Source organism: Phocoena phocoena, chromosome 10, assembly GCF_963924675.1.
Source record: "Phocoena phocoena chromosome 10, mPhoPho1.1, whole genome shotgun sequence".
NCBI classification, from domain to species: Eukaryota; Metazoa; Chordata; class Mammalia; order Artiodactyla; family Phocoenidae; genus Phocoena; species Phocoena phocoena.
This window is the reverse complement of record NC_089228.1, coordinates 80,197,059-80,219,279: the sequence shown is the minus strand read 5'-3', so window position 1 is coordinate 80,219,279 and position 22,221 is coordinate 80,197,059. Positions and strand designations below refer to the sequence as shown.

Genomic DNA, 22,221 nt, shown 5'->3' with positions numbered 1-22,221 from the left:
CCTCTATTCCACGCATCATGTTAACTTAGGCTGATTCAGTGTCTGTTCATCTTTTCCACCACTGAACTTCTTCATGGCTTTAATGATCCCCTGTAACTCCAGAGACTAGCAGACTGCCTGGAACATGGCAGGTGAACTGAATCAACGCGGGCTGCGCCCCGACTGCTGAGAATGTCTTTTGAAGGCAGGATTATATTATTCTGGGAGATTAGAACACTCAGAATTAGTGGGGCATCATTGTTAGGGGCAGGACAGCATTTTAGTGCTTCTGGTTTGGGAGTTTTTGGTTAACCAATATCTATTCCAATAAATTCCATCACTGTCACGTTTCCCTCTGTCTGTCTTCTCTCGCTAGTGTACACATGCAGAGGTAGATGGTGGAGGAATTAGAATCTACCGTTAATCAGTCTGCCTTGGGCTCAAACTTTGAAATTACAAGAAGGAAAACATCTGGACTTCCTCATGAGAATCTTTGCAATGTCCATTTCTGTTAAAATGCCTTTTTGACATAAACAAGGGGAAAGTTCATAGGCGTACTATAGAATATTCACCACATTGCTGGCATTCTGCAAAGAATTGGGCTGGTTAAGTGGCTCCCAGGTCACTCTTACCTATCCCAAGCTGAGAGCATCTAGATTTTGATTGGATTATTGCCAGAGCTCATTAGCATAGTGTACCTTGACCTGGATTAGGGAACAGCAGCTTCTGCATAGAAAATGATCAGAGCTTGCTGGGACCTGAACCAGAGACGAGATTTTTATGACACAGTTTTGTCTACATCTCCATAAGAAGTCAGAGGTAAGGAAACCATTACAAAGTTTCAGTTGTAAGATTAAAAAAAAAAATGGGGAAGTAATATACAGCATAGGAAATATAGTCAATAATATTGTAATAACTTCATATGGTGACAGATGGTAACTTATGATGATCATTTTGTGATGTACAAAAATATCGAATCACTACGTTGTACACCTGAAAGTAATATTGTAAATCAATTATACATCAATTAAAAAAAAAGGTAAAGAAGCCAGAAATCCTGAGGAGAGACAAATGTAAGGGATGTGATAATGGCCACCTCATTTCTACAGAGTTTCATTTGTTCTGGTCGGTTTTCTGTAGAAATAATGAAACTTGAACAAGTTTCAAGCTTGGCCCAAGTTGCTTTGAAAAAAGAAAGTCTTGACAAATGGAGTTTTTTAATCCTAGAGGAAAACTGAATTGGCTTGTTTATGTTTTAAAGGCTGTAAACCATCTTTTCTTCTCTCCTGTGTTTTGGTCTTAACTTTCAGAGAAATATTAAGTTCATGTTCATTCATTTGTCAAGAATTTATATCAGAAAAAAATCGAAAAAGCAATGTAGTTTTTCTGCAGCAGGATTTTTGATTCCCCTTCCCTTATTTTTTTATTTTTTTATTTTTTTTAAAGAAGATGTTGGGGGTAGGAGTTTTTTTTATTAATTAATTAATTTATTTTTGCTGTGTTGGGTCTTCGTTTCTGTGCGAGGGCTTTCTCTAGTGGTGGCAAGCGGGGGCCACTCTTCATCGCGGTGCGCGGGCCTCTCACTATCGCGGCCTCTCTTGCTGCGGAGCACGGGCTCCAGACGCGCAAGCTCAGTAGTTGTGGCTCACGGGACTAGTTGCCCCGCGGCATGTGGGATCTTCCCGGACCAGGGCTTGAACCCGTGTCCCCTGCATTAGCAGGCAGATTCTCAACCACTGCGCCACCAGGGAAGCCCCAGCCCTTCCCTTAATTTAAAAACAAAAGAATTATATCTATTTACATTGCCTAGGCTTAAAACAATGTCTTTGATTTTTTGAAATGTGAATCTTGTTATTCAAGGTTTTTTAAAAAGGTCAACCTGTTCCAGTTAGCTGTAACAAATTTTAGACCATCCAAGTTACTGTTGTTAATGTTAAAGAAGTACATAAAACCGTTGCTATCACATTTATCCTTGATATTTGCGTCTGACATACTTGTTTAAGTCTATGGCATCATTTCTTCAGTAACTTAGTGTTTATTTGCCAAACATAGAATTTGATTTAAAACTCAATGGGGATTTAATCTTGCACATCAGTGTTTGAACTGGGGGGCAGGGGTTTCATCTTTTTGAGTCTTGGACCACTAAGTTGTAGGCGAGTGTGGGTAGGCGCATTAGGGAAGGAAGAGACTCCTATTAGATTGTTATTTAGTGGCCAAGAACTTCATTTACATGTTCAGGTCAACAGTCTTCTATATCCATACACTTGCCCTCAGTACATCTCAGTGAGTGACAAGCATTAGGGTTACATAAAGCTAAGTAACTGAGGAACAGAGTGCATGGGACTTCCTACGGTTGAGACTATTAAACTAACTTGTGGTTTGAGTGACTTTTAAGTAGTTCTATGTAACATCATTATGGCCCTTGTTTTTTACTACTTTTTTTTTTTTTTGCGGTACGCAGGCCTCTCACTGTTGTGGCCTCTCCCGTCGCGGAGCACAGGCTCCGGACGCGCAGGCTCAGCGGCCATGGCTCATGGGCCCAGCCGCTCGGCAGCACGTGGGATCTTCCCAGATCGGGGCACAAACCCGTGTCTCCTGCATCGGCAGGCAGACTCTCAACCACTGCGCCACCAGGGAAGCCCATGGCCCTTGTTTTTACTAGCGCACCAGCGAATGGAAATGTCACACACGTAAATGTGTTTTACTTCATATTCTGCTAACAAGCACATTTCATCTCAAAATGATTGTCTTTTTTATCCCCCAGACTTGAACACTTTAAATTTCTTTCCTTCTTTTTTCTTTTCTTTTCTTTTCTTTCTTTCTTTCTTTTTTTTTTTTGGTGGGGGGTAAATCCCCTTTAACCAATTATAACTAGAAACTAGTATTTCTCATGGTGGAAAAAAAACACAGTTTGCACAAACATTTTTGAACATCTATTGTTTATACAATACAATTTAATCAGAGTGAAGTCAGACAGAATTTTCTTGTAGGGGGCAGATTGCTAAAGATAAAGCCAGAAAGTCTTGAAGCGTGCTTTGAATTAAACAAAGTTGAGAAACAGTATTTTGGAGCAATAGTTCTCAAGCAGTTTTTACCCCCAGGGGACATTTGGCAATGTCTGGAGATATTTTCTAACAAGGAGGGGTGGGTTGCTACTGACACCTAATGGGCAGAGACCAAGGAAGCTGCTGAACATCCTACAATGCACAAGGTAACCTCCACCACAAAGAGTTATCAGGTTTGAAATGTCAACATCACCAAGGTTTTAGAGGAGTCTATCGTTTGATGATATTTGAAGATATAAAATACATACTGGATTGTTCATCTCTATGGAAATTTAGATTTTAAAAAAGACTTCTAGACACATCTTGTTGTGATGTTCCCCTCTTGTAACACACCCCAGGTTAGCTAATTTATGAAGGTGTATCCAGGGAAACAACTCTAAGCCAGCTATCCCTCCTGCCCCAACACAGGTACACGGAGGATAAGGTTTTAACCATTGGCTACAGGTGACAACAGTCCTTACTAAGGCCTTCCTGCTTGGGGCTAGCAATGAGGAAGGAAGCCTAAATCTGAGAGTGAAAGCGATGATCTCCTTTTGATTTCCCAAGGTCAAGCTTTATTTCAGCAAGGTCACTAAGGGCTCCTACATTTTGTTTTTGTTTGTATGTTGATGCTTTGCCAAAATATCAATGAAACAGGCTTTTCTGGCAGATGAGCACTGATTTTTATCACTTTAATGGTCAGTATTACTGTCATTTATTTTTTAGTGTCAGAAGACAGTCTACTGGTCTAAACTGCCTGGGCGGACTAATCCGACTGTGTTAAGAGCATTTGAGAGCAAAATTCTCAAGCACTCCTGAGGGCAGTTGGACAGACGGAAACCTGTGGGCCACCCGACTTTATCATGGAACTTGAGAACGTTGATTCTGAGGACAAAGAGATGTTAAGCTGGGATATTAATGATATGAAACTGCCACAGGTATGTACTTGCTTTAACACTGGCTTCAGCATTTGGCTATGAAATGCTGAACCGGTAACTTGCTAAGACCTGGAAGGAACTTGGTGAGGGTCCCTGCTGGGTAAACACCTCTCCTCCAGAGCTTCGGCTGGACATCTGACTGAGGACTTTTGAGAGGAGGTGCTAAGATCTATGAAATGAGCAAGCCCTTACCAACCAGACTCACCCGGTTACAGACAGAAGCAAAGAAAATGTTACTTCCCTTCTCTTTCAAAGTTGGCTTGGCTCAGATGGCACCCGCCTGCTAGCTAGTAAAACAAAATCCACGCTAATGTGTTTGTCCATAGATCGACTCTCTGTAATGCACAAGCTCCCATACTACCTTATTTGCTATAGTCATGGGTTTAACCTAAATCTGTCACTGGAATGTCCCGGTGAGAGTGCTCTTCTAGACCTTTTGTAACTAGTACACAGTCCACAGACATGGGGCTCCTCTCCAACTACAGAGTGACTTTCATTTCATGTTTTCTTTGCTTTATCTTTGGCAATTGCCTTTTTTTTTTTTTTTTTTGGCTGCCTCGGGTCTTAGGTGCGGTGCATTGCATGGGCTTTTCATTGTGGTGCGAGGGCTTCTCTCTAGTTGTGGCATGTGGGTTTTCTCTAAGTTGTGGTGCGAGGGCTCCAGAGCATGTGGGCTTTGTAGTTTGCAGTACACAGGCTCTCTAGTTGAGGCTCGCGGGCTCAGTAGTTGTGGTGCGTGGGCTTAGTTGCCCCAAGACATGTGGGATCTTAGTTCCCTGACCAGGGATTGAACCCACAACCCGTGCATTGGAAGGCGGATTCCTTACCACTGGACCACCTGGGAAGTCCCAGCAATTGACATTTTAAACTCTTAATTTGGTGGAAAACATTAGTTGTTTTAATTTTTTGTTGTTGTTGTTGTTGGCCACGCCACATGGCATGTGGGATCTTAGTTCCCCAACCAGGGACTGAACCCTGGCAGTGAAAGCACCGAGTCCTAACCACTGGACTGACAGGGAATTCCCAACATTAGTTGTTTAAAACTGACTTTCTTGAGCTCCCTTTTTGGCCTTTCTTCCAGTGAAGAATGTTCCAGTGAAGAATGTTTTCACTGGAAATTTTTGGGAAAGGTGGCTGGGAAAGCTAAGACTGGGAGACCACCAGTACCATCTAGTGAAAGGTCAAGCTCATGTACCTGATTCTGGGGAACAAGAAATTTGAATTATCCCAAGCAGGGGAGAGGGAATGGAGGTTCCACAGTCTTGATTTATAATCATTCCAGATTTCACTCTAATGAAGGCTTCCAGATCATTCCAAATTTCACTCTAGTGAAGTGTTTCTTTTATAGATTTTTTTTTTTTTTTTTTTTTTTTTTGGCCAAGTCCTGTGGTATGAGGGATCTTATTTCTCTGACCAGGGATTGAACCTGTGCCCCCTGCCATGGAAGCTCAGTCTTAACTGCTGGACCACCAGGGAAGTCTCCCAAGTGTTTCTTTTGTTTCTTTTTATGTTTACCCTTAAATCTCCTCCCGTATTATCTCTGGGTAGGTCTTAGAAAAGCTGGGAAGCACCAAGTATGCCCTACTTTCCATCCATTTAAGGATGGTTCAATACACTACAGCTAAATCATGCAAATATCTATTTTAAGGATCTATCTTTGTAGTTGCTTGTAATTGGTTTACAATAGTTGTAGCTGTTTTAGAGGAAACTTTAAGGTAAATTTTAATTACTCCTGGCTCAGGGACCCATATTCCTAGTTCATGATTGCAGCTCTCAAATAGAGAAGATGGACATCCTCAAAAACAAGAGTTGCAGGAAGCAGGCACATAGATGATTTTGCAAAGTCACATCGTAGAGTAGGAGCTTTAATGGGGTCTAAGAACCCTCTGAAATGGCGGACAACACTGTACTAGCGTTTACTTTTTCTGGGACAGAGGATTCATATCATTCATCAAATCTGTAGACAAGAGGAAGAAACACTTCCCCGGAGGGGATCTCAGGGCTCATAAAAGTTCATGTTCCAACATGAATTTTCCAAAACTCAAGCATTCTCAGCTACCCAGGACATTAAAATGAGACATTTACAATAAAAATACACATTCAATTTTGGAAGTGCATCATTTTTAGTTCGTAGAAAAAGTTTGATTGTTCGTGGAAATAGGAAAGTGCCCTTCAATTCGTTAAATATGCCAGGGAAATGATTAAAAGAGCAAAATATTCCTTAGTATTTTCTGAGCAGAGTCAACACCATCCTCATCTGGGTTTATGCTGGCTTTGGAATCGTATCAAGACCTAGTTGAGGTGAAAAATAAAAGGTCTTGGAAGGATTTCCAAGCACAGTAGATTTTATACTTCAAGAGTGTTTCTGAAGGCAGAGTGGTGTATGGTGAGAACAGGGCTAGGAGACCAAGTCCTGGCTTTGAATTCCAGTCCTGCCTCTTTTTATTTGTAGAATTTCACGGGGTGGTTTAGCTTTTCTGAGGCTCCCTTTCCTCTTCTGATAATGGAGTGCTTGCACTAAATAGTCTCTTACGGACCCTTTCAGTTCTAAGAGTCTAGGATTCGGTGACCTGAGATTTGGAAGACGGCCTGCACCCTAGAATGGGGCCCGGGTGCCAACCACAGGGCCTGGTACGTGTTAAACACAAACAACAAATACGAAATTCACGAATGATTGGCTCTGTGGCTTATCTGTGTGACTCTAAACCAATCTATTTTCTTAAGTCTTCATTACCTCCTCTGTAAAATGAAAATAGTAATTCCTTAGATACCTTTCTTAAATGTCTAAGCTGTTTAGAACAAATGTGCTCCCAAAATGTGTTCTGTAGTGTGTAAGTTACAAGGAATTTTAATGGATGCTGCGAAGGAAGAAGAGGACTAAGTTCAATGAAGTTAAGCCAGTTTTTTTTTTGGCCACACTGTGCATCATGCAGGATCTTAGTTCTGACCAGGGATCGAGCCCGTGCCCCCTGCAGTGGAAGCGCGGAGTCCTAACCACTGGACCGCCAATTTCTCTACTGCCAACATGGTGCCTTTCTTACTGCACTGGCGGCTCTCCCAAGAGGAAGTTGTTGGCATTGTTGCCCTATCATAGTTTTGACTACAGAGCCCTTTTTTCATGGAGCCCCTTGGGCGATGAGTGTGCCTCAGACCATCTGTTCGAGCATTAAAACATATGTTTTAAAGGATTACATCTATAATAACATGCACTGGCTTATTACTATTATACATTTCCCCAATTCCATTCTTTTTCCCACCCATACAAAGGATTTACAGTTTATTGTTCATATTTTTATATTCTTGCCAGGATTCCTGCAAATTCCTGTAGCTTGTAGACAAATTCCTTTCTTATTAATGCACCCCGCTGCTTCAAGTTTTGAGACGGTTACAAGAGTGCTCACTGCATCTTTTGGTCCTGGGAACTCCATAGCCCTTTATACATCCCAGATAGATCACGATCTATGGGTTAATTTTTGGCAACAGTGAACAATGACATCCTTATCAGGATAGCAGAGATTTTTGAGTGCCGGGGATGTGCCAGACACCATAGCAGGCTCAGGGATACAGGGGCCGTTAAGCTATGCTAACTTTCACGGAAGGGCTCACGATCTTCTGGGCCAGTGAAGCAATACCAGTGTCCAAACAGAGAATCGATGCCGTGTAGAAAAATGCCGGAGGCGCTGAAAGAGGACGTACGTAATTCAGCGTGACTCAGGCATGGGGAACAAGGCATAACATCTGGCAAAAGTCTCTCTGGACACATACATTGTAAAAGGTGAGAGGATTAGGGCAGGTGAAGATAAGAAAATCCAGGCAGAGTAGAGCACTTTGAAGACTGTTCAAAGGCTACATATGGGGAAGCTGTGCACAGACAGCAAGGGGATCTGGGAGGCTACCGGCGTGAAAGGTGGTTTGGACGCAGGCTATCCTAAGATGATTCAGTTATTTTATTTTATTTTATTTTTAAAATTTTTTTAAAGCATTCTTTTAAAAAAAAAATTATTTAATTATTTGGCTGTCCCAGGTCTTAGTTGTGGCGCACAGGATCTTCAATCTTCTTTGCGGCATACAAACTCTTAGTTGCCGCATGTGGGATATAGTTCCTTGATCAGGGATCGAACCTGGGCCCCCTGCATTGGGAGCACGGAGCCTCAGCCACTGGACCACCGGGGAAGTCCCAATTCAGTTTTTTTTTTTTTTTTTTTAAAGGCAGTGGGAAGCCGTTAGGCTTGTTGAGCTGGAAAGCGTCATGATCAGATCTAGGGCTTGGATGGTCTCTTGCCCTCACTAAATCATCCCTCCCTGGATTTGTTTCATGTGTTCTTCTCCCTGCTTTAAGCTGCATGTGTGTCTTTATAAATCTTCATTCACTCATTTCTGGTCACTTGCCTAGCTTCTGGTTATTTTGATACCACTTCTCTTTTATCCAGCCTCCACAGAGTCAGCCCAGAACTTCAGGCACTTAACTTACTCAAAACCGTCATTGATAAAAGCCTCTTTATTCCAGACCAATGTAGTACACTAATTTTGCTTTCCCTTCCTATTCCATTAAACTACATTTGCATTTTCAAAGTTCAAATATAATTGCTTTAGGGTTTGCTTGGTCCAAGCAGCAAATGTCTGGGGTTGGGTTAGTCTTACCTTTATTAAAAATGTTCACTACATGGTTCATTACACGGATACTTCTTATTAATACTGATTGTTAATACTTGGGAGCCATGAACCCCTAAGAAATTTATTTATTTTTTTCCTGGTTGAAAACCAGGAAGAAAACTAATTCCTTGTTCTCCTAAATAGTACCCACTGAGCAGGGAGATGGAAGCAGCGACTCTGCTCCCAGCACCTGCAAGGTTCTCTGAGCAGAAACACAAAGTGTTCCAATAGCCCCACAGCAGACAAACACCCCGAATCACTGTTCATGAACATGAGCAGTTTCCAGATGAAACCCATGACCAAAGCCACACCAAGCCATTAACTCACACAATTCCAAGGTTTAAGTATACATTTTGCAGAGAAAACCTAAAACCTATACATAGGCTAAACATAAATACAGGGCCACCTGCAGCCTGGAGAATCAACCCCAAAGAGGCCACGTCTCTGATGAGTTCATTCCTGGACCGTGATTTTAACCAGTACAATTTCCTTTGCCTCAATCTTAGGAGCAGAGGTGAACCTTTGAGCTTGTACTGTGAATTTGTGTGGTTAAATGTGATCAGAACAAGCTAGTTGTAATCAGATGTGTCTTGGCGCTTAGGGAGCTAAGGGGTAAACCAGATTCTGGATTTCTGGTCAATTATTATCTGACTGCACGATCAGGTCACTTTGTTGTTGGTCCGACGGAGACACTCATAACTTTGTCCTCTTTGTCCAACATTGTCCTTGATCTCAAGGTCATTTGAACTCCCTGGGACAGTTCCACGTATATTGACCCCGTGGTCATTGGGTCCCCCCACTTTTGGGACCAGAATTCTTCTGCTACCCTGTGCTTCTGGGGTCGTGGGGGTGGTAACAGAGACTCTCCCTGGGTGCCCAGGAGGTCCCTTGCTTAGCTGGGTGGAGTTGGAAAGGAAAGGGAGAAAAGAAAAGAGGGGGTAACAGAGTTTGAAAGCTGGGGCACTCTGTCCCACCTTAGTGTTGTCTGAACAAATAAGGAACTTTTTCTCCTGCATCTTGACCCTTTAACAAAGGTAGGAAATTGCAAGATTAGTCAAAGGAGTAATGCTTAACTCAAAAGCATTTTGATGATGAATTTCTCCCTTTGAAAACACTTGGAGTTTGGTTTCCAGTTGATTTGGAAAGATAAGTTCCTGAAAAGTTGAAGGTAAATCAAAGTGCTGGAGGAATATTTTTTCTGTGTTCCATAAGTAACATCTAATTTTTTCCTCTCTCTGGTTTGCTTAAATGTGTATCTGTTTGCTAGCCCGGTTTTATTTGGAGACATTTATTTATAAGGAATTAATAAGCTATTCTTATTAAAGAAAACCTGGCAGATAATTGCTTTACATTAGAATAGATTATATTCCAAGGGAAAAATCAAATTTAATATAATAACATGATAATGTAAATATTTTTGATACCTTATTTCAGAATTTTGATTTTAATTCATTAGTTTTATGTAATAGTGTATATTTAATTCTTAAGTTACCCTATTAAAACTTCAAGTAGTTAAATAAATTAGAATGAAGGCAGGATGAAGGGTGCTCTGATTGCATAGGGCAGCGGTCCCCAACCCTTTTGGCACCAGGGACCAGTTTTGTGGAAGACAATTTTTCCATGGACAGGGGTGGGGGGTGGGCGGCGGGTGGGAGTGTGGGGATATAGTTCAGGTAGTAATGTGAGCGATGGCGAGTGATGGGAAGCGGTAGATGAAGCTTTGCTCACTCTCCGGCCTCTCACCTCGTCCTGTGCGGCCCGGTTCCTAACAGGCCAAGGACCAGTACCGGTTCACGGCCTGGGGGTTGGGGACTCCTAGCATCCAGTTTCAAAGATTTTGAGTGAGTTAGAGGATTAAGTCTCTTAGGGAAAGAAATTGCATACATAAGTCACAGAAATATTCATTAAACCTCCAATGATATTACCCATGAGATTATAAAATATAAATTTGTTATATTTACATGTTGGAGACCTTAAGAATATTCCCTTTAAATTATAAACTTCTTAACCAAGAGGAAAAAGAAAGAGTTACTCATGAAAAGTTAGAAATTAAAATAAACAGAAGATCTGAAAAGAAAAAAATGTTTTGTGGGGATTTGCTAAACAAGATTAAGAAATAATTATTCTTCCTTTTAAAATTTTACTCTCCAGTGCCTTAAATTTGGAAGTTTTCAGAGTTCCTTATCATTCATTTGACACCTGGGTTCCTTTGCATCACTGGAATCTGGGTTTTCTCATAGCTGCAATGTCAAAAAATGTCCAAAAATGTCAAAAATCTCACTAAGTATCCAGGTCAAAAGACTGGTCATAAATAAATAGCCAAGAGAATATCTTGATGTAAATGCACTTACTCTTAAGTAATTTTCTTGAGGTCATACTTTGTCAATCTTATTACTGCATTATTAATGGAACTGGAAAACTAGGGTACCAGTGGAGGAGCTGTTGGAAAAAAATGCTTAACAGACCTTGGGATGTAGAACGTTTTGTGGGCTTTAAAACAAACCTCAACAATGCTAAAATAATCAAAAACACAGAATGTGTTCTCCAACTACAATGGATGCAAACTAGAAATTAATAGCAAAAGGCAACAGGAAAATCTGTAGATACATGGAAACTAAACAATATATTTCTAAATAATCCATCAAAGAGGAAACCTCAAAGGGAGATCAAAATATACATTAACCTGAGAGAGAGAAAAAAGACAGTGGAGCTCATTTCTTCCTCCACAGGCAGGGAGTACTGGCTTTAACTGGAGTGTTTGAGCCGCTCTCACAGACACTGTCATTCTTCCTGGTTGGTGGAATCTATGCCATTGACCGGCCTGAAGAGGCCCCTCACCTTTAAAACATGAAAATCTCAGCTTTCCTTCAAGTCCACCTCACCCTTTTCTCTGATGCCCTGACAACTGTGCTTTGTATTTGAAGAATTCAAATCCACAGTCCAAATTGCTAAAGGTTCATAGTTTAACGTTTTAACCTACATTTTTATTATTTCAGAAGATAAAATATTATGTTTTCTGTAGCATTTCTGTGGCAGAAGACAAGAGAGCACTATTTAGAGCTTTAGGTCAGAAGGAAGAGAAGAGAAGCGGGTGGAGGAAGGAGACAGGGCTGCCTGCGGGGTTGCCTGAGGTCTTCTCCTCACCCCGGGCATTGAGTCTTGTCCAGCTCAGAATTACCAGGGAAGTCGGGGAGAGAGGGAAAGAACTGGAAAAAACAGCTCATTCAGCATCTTGGCCTGGCCAGGCCTCTTTCCTAGACACTCGACTGTAATTGCCCGATGGACCAGAGGGGACTCCTCCGGATGCCATCCCCCTTCTTCCCGCCCTTTTCGAGGAGCATTCCCTTCCCACGCTACAGGGCAGCAGCAGAGGGGCATTGTCACTGCTCTGAGAAAGAAGGTCACTAACAAGATCTGCACCAATAAAGCTTTTGTTTTATAGGGGCTTGGACTCCTGTCTTGCATTTGGCTTAACAAGGTTTAGAGCATGAAGTGAACTCTCTGGGGGTCATCTCTGTCCTAAAAGCTGGTGGCCCTCACAATCATACTGGCTGGTGTGTGTGGCCCCAGATCCGACAGAGTAACAGCTAACACTGGTGTGGAACTTGCTGTGTGCCAGGCACTGGTTTTATTTTATTTTGTTTTTAAAAATTGAAGTATAGTTGATTTACAATGTAGTGTCTGGTATGCAGCAAAGTGATTCATATATATACATATATATATATTCTTTTTCATATTCTTTTCCATTATGGTTTATTATAGGATATTGAATACAGTTCCCTATGCCAGACACTGTTTTTTTAAAAAATATTTATTTACTTAATTTATATTTTTGGCTGCGTTGGGTCTTAGTTGTGGCACGCGGGATCTTCGTTGAGGCACATGGGATCTTTCGTTGCAGCGCGCGGGCTTCTCTCTAGTTGTAGCATGTGGGTTTTCTCTCTCTAGTTGCGGCACGCAGGCTCCAGGTTGTGTGGGTTCTGTACTGCGGCACACGGGCTCTCTCACTGAGGCGCATCGTAGTTCCCCGACCAGGGATCTAACCCGCGTACCCTGCATTGGAAGACGGATCCTTTACCACTGGGCCACCAAGGAAGTCCCTGTTTTTGTTTTTGTTTTCTTTTCCACTATAGTTTATTACAAGATATTGAATATAGTCCCCTGTGATATACAGTAGGATCTTGCTGTTTATTATATATATGGTAGTTTATATCTGCTAATCCCAAACTCCTAGTTTATCCACCCCACCCCTTTGGTAACCATAAGTTTGTTTTCTATGTCTGTAAGTCTATTTCTGTTTTGTAAATAAGTTCATTTGTATCTTTTTTTTTTTTAGATTCCATGTATAGGTGATATCATATGGTATTTGCCTTTCTCTGACTTTCTTCACTTAGTATGATAATCTCTAGGTCCATCCTTGTTGCTGCAAATGACATTATTTCATTCTTTTTTATGGCCGAGTAATATTCCATTGTATAGATATACTACATCTTCTTCATCCATTCATCTGTCGATGGACGCTTAGGTTGCTTCCATGTCTTGGCTGTTGTAGATAGCAGGCACTGTTTTAAATGCTCTGTGTGTGCTGACTCGTTCAGTCTTTCTTCACAGCATCCCTGCCAGGCAGGTAGTCCTGTGACCTCCATCTCACAGAGCAGGAAGTGGAGCCCTGAGAGGGAAGGAACTATTGTAAGGCCCTCACCCAGGGCCTTCACAGGCTGTGCTCTTACCAGGGGCTCGTAAGCTCTCTGTGAAGGGCCCGATGGGAAATATTTTAGGCTTTGTGGACCATACAGTCTCGGCTGCGACTACAGGACTCTGCCATGGTGTATAAATGTATCCACAGACAACACTTGAATGAACATGGCTGGGTTCCAATAAAACTTGACTTATGAAAACAGGCATTGGGCTGGATTAGGCCCATGGCCCTAGTTTTCAGACCACAACTCTTCGCTGTTAACTAGTACTAACTCTCATGTACATAAAACCTCTCATTTCTATTTCCTCAGACCCACCTCAGTTCCCAGGAAGTTCCGTAAAATGACAACTATCATTAATTATATAAAATGTACAGTTCACAGCACATCTGCTCTCCACAGTACTTCTGTGAAGCATGTTTTATCGATGTCCCCATTTTAGAGAATAGCAAAATTCGGCTTCAGAGACAGTCACCGGCCCCGAGTCTCACATTAAAAAGTTCTTTTGGCATGTTCTAAACTTGAAATCTAACTGAAGAGACACCGACTTCCCTGAGTAGCTTTTCCACCCTAATGATGTTTGCTTTTTTTCCTTCTCAAACATCTTGTCTTTCCTTTCTCATATCCTATGCTGTGTCTTCTTGTTGGGGAAGCAAAGCAGAGGCACCCTGATCTCTCTTCCTGGAGCTTCTAGAATCTTCTACCACAATCTCCTTGCTGAAAATGTTCTTATACCAAGGGAGTGGGCACAGCCTACGTTTGACTACTGAGACCCCTTAATGATTCTCACCCTAAGAATCTGTCAAACGCCACATCCTTTTGAGCCACAACTTCAGTGACTAACATTTATTCTGAGCTCCCTCCAGGCTAGGTGCTGTGCTAAGTAATTTTTATATATTATCCTATTTAATTCTCAGACCCACTTGAGGTAGGCAGGTCTAGTTATTTATCCCTATTATGCAGATAAAGAAACTGAGACACAGAAAGCTAAATAACTTATGCTATAAGGATCGGGTATCCTGTGTGTCTGCCCACTCAAAGGAGAGTTCAGTTAGCTATTCACGGGCAGGGAACTGTGCCCATCCTGGGCAAGAAGACGTTTCCAGTCAAAGTAAGCTCTTCCTCACTCCCCTGCCCTGTTTGAGGCCCTTGAACATGAGTGTAGAGCAGAGGGGAGAAAATCTCCACGGGGGAGAAAGCAGCTCTCCAGCCTTCCACCGCGTACCTCAGGTGGCTTCGTATAAACCCTCCGCTCTCCCAACAAGGTAACCACCGCCCGGCGAGAGACATTATTTCGCGGCCCTGCCCCAGTGCCGTCCACTTCATTGTGCAAAGAGCACAATCACGTTACTTCACCCTCCAACACTCTCAGTGAAACGGTCCTCACTCTTATCACCAAAGGCTAGAGAAACAGCAATCGGGGGAGAGGGGCGGCATCACAACTCACTCTGGTCCAGGGAGCGGATGTTGGGTGGACCCGGGAATCACGTGCTCGCGGCCGTGCTGCGTGTGCTCAGACCCTCACGGCAGAGTGAAATCCAGCTTGGTCTTTGCTAAAGGTCTCGCGCCCAGCTCTCAAGCACCAAAAGCAGCTTTAAGCACAGTGCTGTTTTCCAGCTGAAACGATAATAATATCCTTTGTGTTTTCATCAGAACGTGAAAAAGACGGACTGGTTCCAGGAATGGCCAGATGCCTACGAGAAGCACATCTACAGCTCGGAGGACAGGAATGCGCAGCGGCACGTGAGCAGCTGGGCCATGCGCAACACCAACAATCACAACTCCCGCATCCTCAAGAAGTCCTGCCTGGGCGTGGTGGTCTGCAGCCGCGACTGCCTAGTCGCTGAGGGCCGCAAGGTCTACCTGAGGCCGGCCATCTGCGACAAGGCCCGGCAGAAGCAGCAGAGTGAGTGGGGCTCCTGCCCCGAGGGGCCACGACGTCCCCGCACCTCCCGAGGCCCATCCTTCGCACTGGAGGGTGGTGGAGACCAAGGCCGGTCCTTTAGGTTATCTTAAGGAAAGCCAGCCAGCTCCCTGGGCTCCGGTATCCATCCCAAAGATCTGCCACGGCCAGGGCACCCACCATTAACCTCCCTCGGGTTAAGACGCCTGACTCGGGGCCTCTGTTAAAAGGAAGACACATCACTTAGGGAACTAACATTAATTCACCAGCACACCCACCTAAAGTTTAAGAGAAAGTTGTGTATCACGCTTGCCACCTCACATCTTGGGGAATGGGGTCCCCAAAATGATCTCGATGAGTGCTTTGATCTAGAGTGGGAGCCGGGACTGACTCTGAGGTTAGACTCAATTCCATGCCATTTAGGTTCATCCATAATCACATGCTGAGATAATTCTTCATTTTGTTTTTTTATCATATTCATCAGGTTGTGAAATAGATGCATTTGGCATTCCCTGTGCCTTGCCCACTTCAGACCTCAAGTTACTTCATGTTCTTTCCTTGTAATTTGTTTTCAGAACTTGCTCTCAGGGCAGGATCTGGTATCAGTCATTTACACTTTAGTGAAACTTTAGTAGCTGCGTTCTCTCCGTCATGTGGTTCTGCTCCTTGACCCTTAGTTCTAATTGTGAAGTAAAAGAATTTTTTTCTGCTTCTCTACAAAGAATTTCAAGTATCAGTAAATAAGGAGGGAGGGATTTTTTTTTTTTTTTTTTTGCTCAAAGGAGCTCTCCCCTGTCCTGTAAAATATCCCGCTCTGTAGGCAACTGCTTCCTCTACCACGTGTGAAAGTGACCTGCGCTGCTTTGGTGGTCTGGCCTCCTAGGCTCAGGGGTCATGCCCAGTGTACAAAAGCCTATAAAACTGTGCCCAGGTGGATTCTTTGCCACCCAGGAATCTGAAATCGGCAGGGCCGCACAGACTCAGGTCACCTTCCTAAGTCACCTTCCTCTGCTCCTTTGTAGGGAAACGCTGTCCCAACTGCGATGGGCCCCTGAAGCTCATTCCCTGCCGAGGCCACGGGGGCTTTCCTGTCACTAACTTCTGGAGGCACGACGGACGCTTCATATTTTTCCAGGTTAGATTTGAGTTAGAGATTCCATTTCTCTTTAATTCAGGAACTCTTCACAGAGCGCCATCAGGAGTTTCCTCCAGGAAATGCACAGGTGGAGGGGAGCCTGCACCCTTCCTGGGGGACCCTCTGGGCGAGCAAACGTCTGTACCCCAAACCTTGAGACAGGAGTCAGGGGCTGGAGGCCAGGACAGGGGTGGCTGCCCCTGCCTCAGGCTCTGAAGGGGATGCTGCGGTCAGTAATCTGCTGAGGCAAGCACTGGCCTTCCACAGACCCAGCTCTGTAAACATGGACACATTGCTTTACTCCCCTAAGCCCCAGTTTTCTGTAAAATGTGGTGTTAAGAAGTCCTCATGGGGGAGGTGGTAGAAACAGTGGCCTCTGACAGTTGGACTGCCTGGGTTTGAGTCCGTGCTAAACCTGTCTCTGAAAAGAAAATGTTCTGATGTGTAGGGTCTGCCAGTTTCTGGGATATAACTATTCCCATCATGGCTGATAACAAGCCGGGTTTTTTTGTTTGTTTGTTTGAAAAAGCTAATTATTTTACTATATATTCTTTCATACTACTTATACGATCATAAGAAACATGGAGTTTCATGGCAAAGCACATTAAAAATTAATATTGAAGGTAAAAGAGAATAGAAGATGTTAAGCTTGACAGAGGTTCTCTGGAAAGATTTCTTTGGTAGGAGTGTGCAAGATGAGCTGAAATTTCCTTTCCCTTCTTTCCTCTTTGTTAATTCGGTTTCTTCATCAAATATATATTTTTAATTTAAAGTTAATTTTTTAATTAACTTTGTTAATTCGGTTTCTTCGTCAAATATATATTTTTAATTTTATTGGAGTATAGTTGATTTACAATGTTGTGTTAGTTTCAGGTGTACAGCAAAGTGTCAAGCTGTTTTTACAACCAGCTCACAAATTCCTGAATGGCCAACAGTTGGCTTTCGGCCTGGCTGGCTCTGGCACACTTTGAATCCTAGCTCCCACACGTACTAGGGGAGGTTTCCCAGGTGGTATAACCCCTCCATGCCTCCTGGGAAGGATGATAATGGTATAGCCCTCACAGCCTTGTGCCGAAGGTTCAGGGAGAATTATGTAATCAGCATTACTTGTCATCACTATGAATGTGACTTGGCCAGGCTGGGGAGAGACACCACGCAAGGAAGGAGCATCGTCAGCAAAGGCAGGTGGGCAAGTAGGAGCGTGCGTGGGGGGCTTGGGAGCATCTTAAAAGGATGCTCCACCAAGGGGGAAAGGGCGGGTGCTGGGATGAATTGGGAGATATATATATCTCCATATATATTGACATATATACACTATTTTTATACTATTGATACTATGTATAAAGTAGATAACTAATAAGAACCTATTGTATAACACAGGGAACTCTACTCAATGCCCTGTGGTGACCTAAATGGGAAGGAAATCCAGAAAAGTGGGGATATATATATATATATATATACATATAGCTGATTCACTTTGCTGTACAGTAGAAACTAACACAACATTGTAAAGCCGCTATACTCCAATAAAAATTAATTAAAACAAAAAAAAAGGTTGCTCCAATCTTGTCTTAGTAGTCAACTGCAGCAATACCCAGTCCGATGGCAGGGCCCAGGATAAAGCTTTACGCACCGTGGAGCGCATCTAGTTATTTATTTCACTGCTTCGTCTCCTCTAAGTCAAAGGGAGAACACGATCATCCAAAGCCAGAAACCAAACTGGAAGCCGAGGCCAGAAGAGCAATGAAGAAAGCGCACTCTGCGTCGTCCTCTGTCGCCTCGAAGATGAGACAGGGCCCACAGATAAAGGTAACCTTGCCCCATGCAGCTTCAAAACGTACGACGACTTGCCACCCCTGTGGTGGCGGCGGTAGATTTCCCTGTCCCTTACCTACGAATGAAGCCGAAAATCACATACCTTCAGGCTCACCTGTGAGTCAGCCTCTGCCAAAGAGACTGAATCTGCGGGTTTCCTCTTCATTTCTACCATCTTTGTAGCAGGCCCTCAACTGTAAAGTCCATAGAATTTCAGAATCGTCTTTCCCTACTACAATTAAAAAGAGACTCGAATTAGTACTCAACCTGTGTTTGGCACTCTGTATTTCTGATAGAACCAAAATGAAATGATCTGTACAAAACATGAGCCTCGTGCTTTTTCATTCTTCCCTGAAGCAGATGATTTCCTCCGCGCACTCCACCAAGACGAAATAACCAGGCAGTTTCTGAAAACAGTGCTCATCCAGGGATGTGGGGATGGAGGCTTCTTCCCGCAGTCAAACTGTGATGTGAAGTTCATGGCTTTATGGGTGTCAGACTGTAGGTTTGTGGGTTTGTCTGCTTAAGAGTGTTACTAATTCCTATACTTTTTCTACTGTCCGATGTTCCACACTTCAGGAGTACAGAAATGAAGTCAGTCCATCCCTGGAGGCTCTAAAGTACCTTTAGAAAAAAAATTGTAATTTGAGTCTTTTGTAGGGAAATAGGAGCCCCTGAATCCCAATGACTGGTCTTATCCCATCTCCCAGCCCTGGGAGAAGTTGAAGGGTATTTCCTCCCACTCACCCTACCTGGTCACAGTCTCTCCAACCCCATCGGTCAATAGTCTTACATAAATAAGAGGATAACTTAATTCTCAACCAGATTCTTTCCTTGCGATTAACTGGAGGACAATTTACTTTCTCCATTGGTAAAAATAAATTGACCACCTCGTATTCCAGAGATCTACAATTTAACAACATGAGTTCAAAGTCTCTTGAGAAAAAAAACAAACCCTGTTCTCATGGAATCCACACAGCACTAAAAAATAGGAAAGTCAAGGAGGGAAATGAGGTTCCCCTGAGAGTTATACTGAGGATAAGGTAAAACTTTGAAGATAAAGTTTGATTTTTCTTAAATAGCCCCTTACAAGTTTCTCACAGAGTCAGTTAGGATATCAGACTTGCGTTTGAGGGGAAACATTTTAAACACACTCCTGTCTGAGTAAAGGGCAATTCGGCCCTTCCTGGTTGGTCAGATTGCAAACGGAAATGGCAGCAGCTTTTAGTTCTTCCAGGCCTTGGGTGCTTGTGCAAAGCCCCGTGTGTGCTTGTGATTCAAGTATGCAAGGAATGAAGAAAATCTGCAGAGCACTTATTTGTGCAGGGTCACTCGTGGGTGCCTGGGGTAGTTAGGTCAGTTTAACTTATTAACATGAGTTTTCTCTTTCCTTTCCAGCCTCTTCCAGGTGAAACACAAAGTTGGGAAAGTTTAACTTGGTCTTTCCAGGAAGGTGTCCAGTTGCCTAGTAGTTACAGTGGACATTTAATAGGTAACGCTCCCAAGAAGAAGGCACTGAATGATGGCTCATCCTTCTCTGAGAGTTATGGTTCGGGGAGAACCTCTGACCCCAGAGACCCCACTCCCACCTTGGGCCCCACTCAGCTCTACGAGAAATGCAATTTGTCCAATAGTCGGGTCTCCAGCAGCCAGGACCTGCTTCAGCCTCCTGTCTCTGGAGTCTTCTCTGATTACACTGACCTGCAAACATGGAATAAGAATGTTGCTTTGGGGAGAAATCCTTCCAATGACAACAGTTGTCCCAGTTACGCTTTTCCTCTGACCAGCTGGCCTTACGACTTCTCCCCTTCCCAGAGCTCTTCAGAACCCTTTCTCCAGCAGATTCCCGTGGAACCACCAGCACCCAAAACTAGCTGTCACCCCTTCTGGCCAAATCAAGGGGGTGAACTTTACGAAGAGAAGGTGCATGTGGATTTTAACAGCTACCACCCTTCCACCACTTGCCATTCACCTCAGGAAGACCCCTTTCTCCTCACCTACACCTCTCAGCCCCATCATCAATATTCTCTGCCTGGCAAGAGCAGCAAATGGGATTTTGATGAAGAAATGAGGTACATGGGTTTGGATCACTGCAACAACGAAATGCTTCTGAACCTCTGTCCTCTAAGATGATCCAAATCGGGAGACTTGTGCACTGCCGGTGGAAATGTCATTTCGTGCAGCCTCTGCAGCAAACAGTATGGAGGTTCCTCAAAAAATTAAAAGTAGAACTACCGTATGATCCAGCAATCCCACTTCTAGGTATATATCTGAAGGCAATGAAATCACTATCCCGAAGAGTTATCTGCACCGCCATGTTCATTGCGGCATTATTTACAATAGCCAAGACATGGAAACAACCTAAGACAGGTGAATGGATAAAGATAATGTGGTGTGTATATATACACACAATGAAATACTATTGAGCCATGAAAAAACAGGAATCACGTCATTTACAACAACACGGATGGACCTTAAGGGCACTATGCTAAGTGAAATAAATCAGAGAAGGAAAGACAAATACTGTATGAACTCGCTTACACATGGAAAATTTAAAAACCCGAATTCATAGAAATAGAGATCAGATTTGTGGTTGCCAGAGGTGGAGGGTGATGGGTGGGAGAACTGGGTGAAAGTGATCAAAAGGTAGAAACTTCCAGTTTTAGATAAATAAGTTCTGGAGATGTAATGTACAGCATGGTGACTATGGTTAACAACACCGTATTGTATATTTGAAAGTTAAGAAGAGAATGGATCTTAAAAGTTCTCATTACAAGGAAAAAAATATAACTGTGTGGCGATGGATATCAACCACTCATTGTGGTAAACATTTTGCACTATATACATATATCAGGGCATTATGTTGTACACCTTAAACTTATACAAGGTTATATGTCAGTGATATCTCAATAAAATTATATCTCAGTAAAACCGGGGAAGAAAAATGACCGAAATCTTTTATAGCCACTTAAAAAGCTGTTTTGGGAAATGGCTGAAAGAATTTCTTTAGGAAATGGTTTTCAAAAGGTAACCACAGATAAATCAGAATCATGACAACGAGCAGAAGGCAAGACTTCTCTCTTCACACGAGTGATCTGTTGGCCTGTCCTCCTCCTTTCTAGTACTATGGGGTACTAGAAGTACTAGAGTACTCCTCAGGAGTGCTAGAGTACTAGGACAGTTTTCAGGAGTGCTAGAGTACTCCTCAGGGAGAATTGAAAACTTGTCCCATCTGTGGCAGGAAATGTCCCCGGCTATTTTTTTTCTCCACAATATTTGGGGTTCTCAGCACCTCAACTGCATTATCTGTTGCATTTTCAATGTCCTTGGAATCATCTCAAACAGAGCAGACGTGAAAGGCCCAGGATCTCATCTACGCCTTCTTGGAAACAGAATGAAGGAACGGAGAGAGCGAAAGAGTTTCAGAGGAACAGAAAGACGAAGATGCTACCACTGAAGTAACAGTACTTTGTCTAGTATGAAACTTGTGGGGTTGGTTTATGAAACATGTGTCCTCTAGTTGATTTCTAAGACTCGTCAAGACACGGGCTATGACCCAACCGCATTTCCTGAACACAAAGAGCAGCAGAATCGAACAGCTACATGAAGAGACTTTCCAGTGGCACCAAATGGTCTCGTTTCCTTCTTCTTCCTCCTCACTGTCCTCCATGAGAGCTCCAGTTTTGTCCCATTTACCTTTATTTTTACAGCACCAGGCTCAAAATATGTGCTTGAGAAATGTTTGATTGGAAGAGTCCTTGTGTAATGAACATGGCCATGGTCAGGCAGCTGTATTTGAATGCCAGTACCTCTTTTTTGCTGAAGTACTTTACAGAAAGGTGAGCCTAGATATAGAATCTGGAAAGAACCATACAATCAGCACACATTTTCAAAATGAATGCTCTTTTCTATTTGAATGGTGACAAATGCACATGATACAAAATTGGTTCCTAGTCTCCGTCTTAAGGCATCATCGACTAGTTTCTTGTCTGTTTTCCAAAGATTAGAGATACTTTCTGCATACAGTAGTCCCCCACTTATCCGTTGGGGGGGTGCC

At 43.0% G+C, this 22,221-nt stretch overlaps 1 protein-coding gene across 1 annotated transcript; it reads left to right on the top strand.

The window, feature by feature from the left end:
- Positions 1-3,886: 3,886 nt before the first annotated feature.
- On the top strand, positions 3,887-20,297 carry GCM1 (glial cells missing transcription factor 1). The gene is made up of 5 exons (XM_065886229.1): positions 3,887-3,961; positions 14,965-15,217; positions 16,237-16,349; positions 18,030-18,158; positions 19,563-20,297. Exons 1-5 carry the CDS (start codon positions 3,887-3,889, stop codon positions 20,295-20,297), a joined length of 1,305 nt encoding a protein of 434 aa, XP_065742301.1.
- Positions 20,298-22,221: the final 1,924 nt, after the last annotated feature.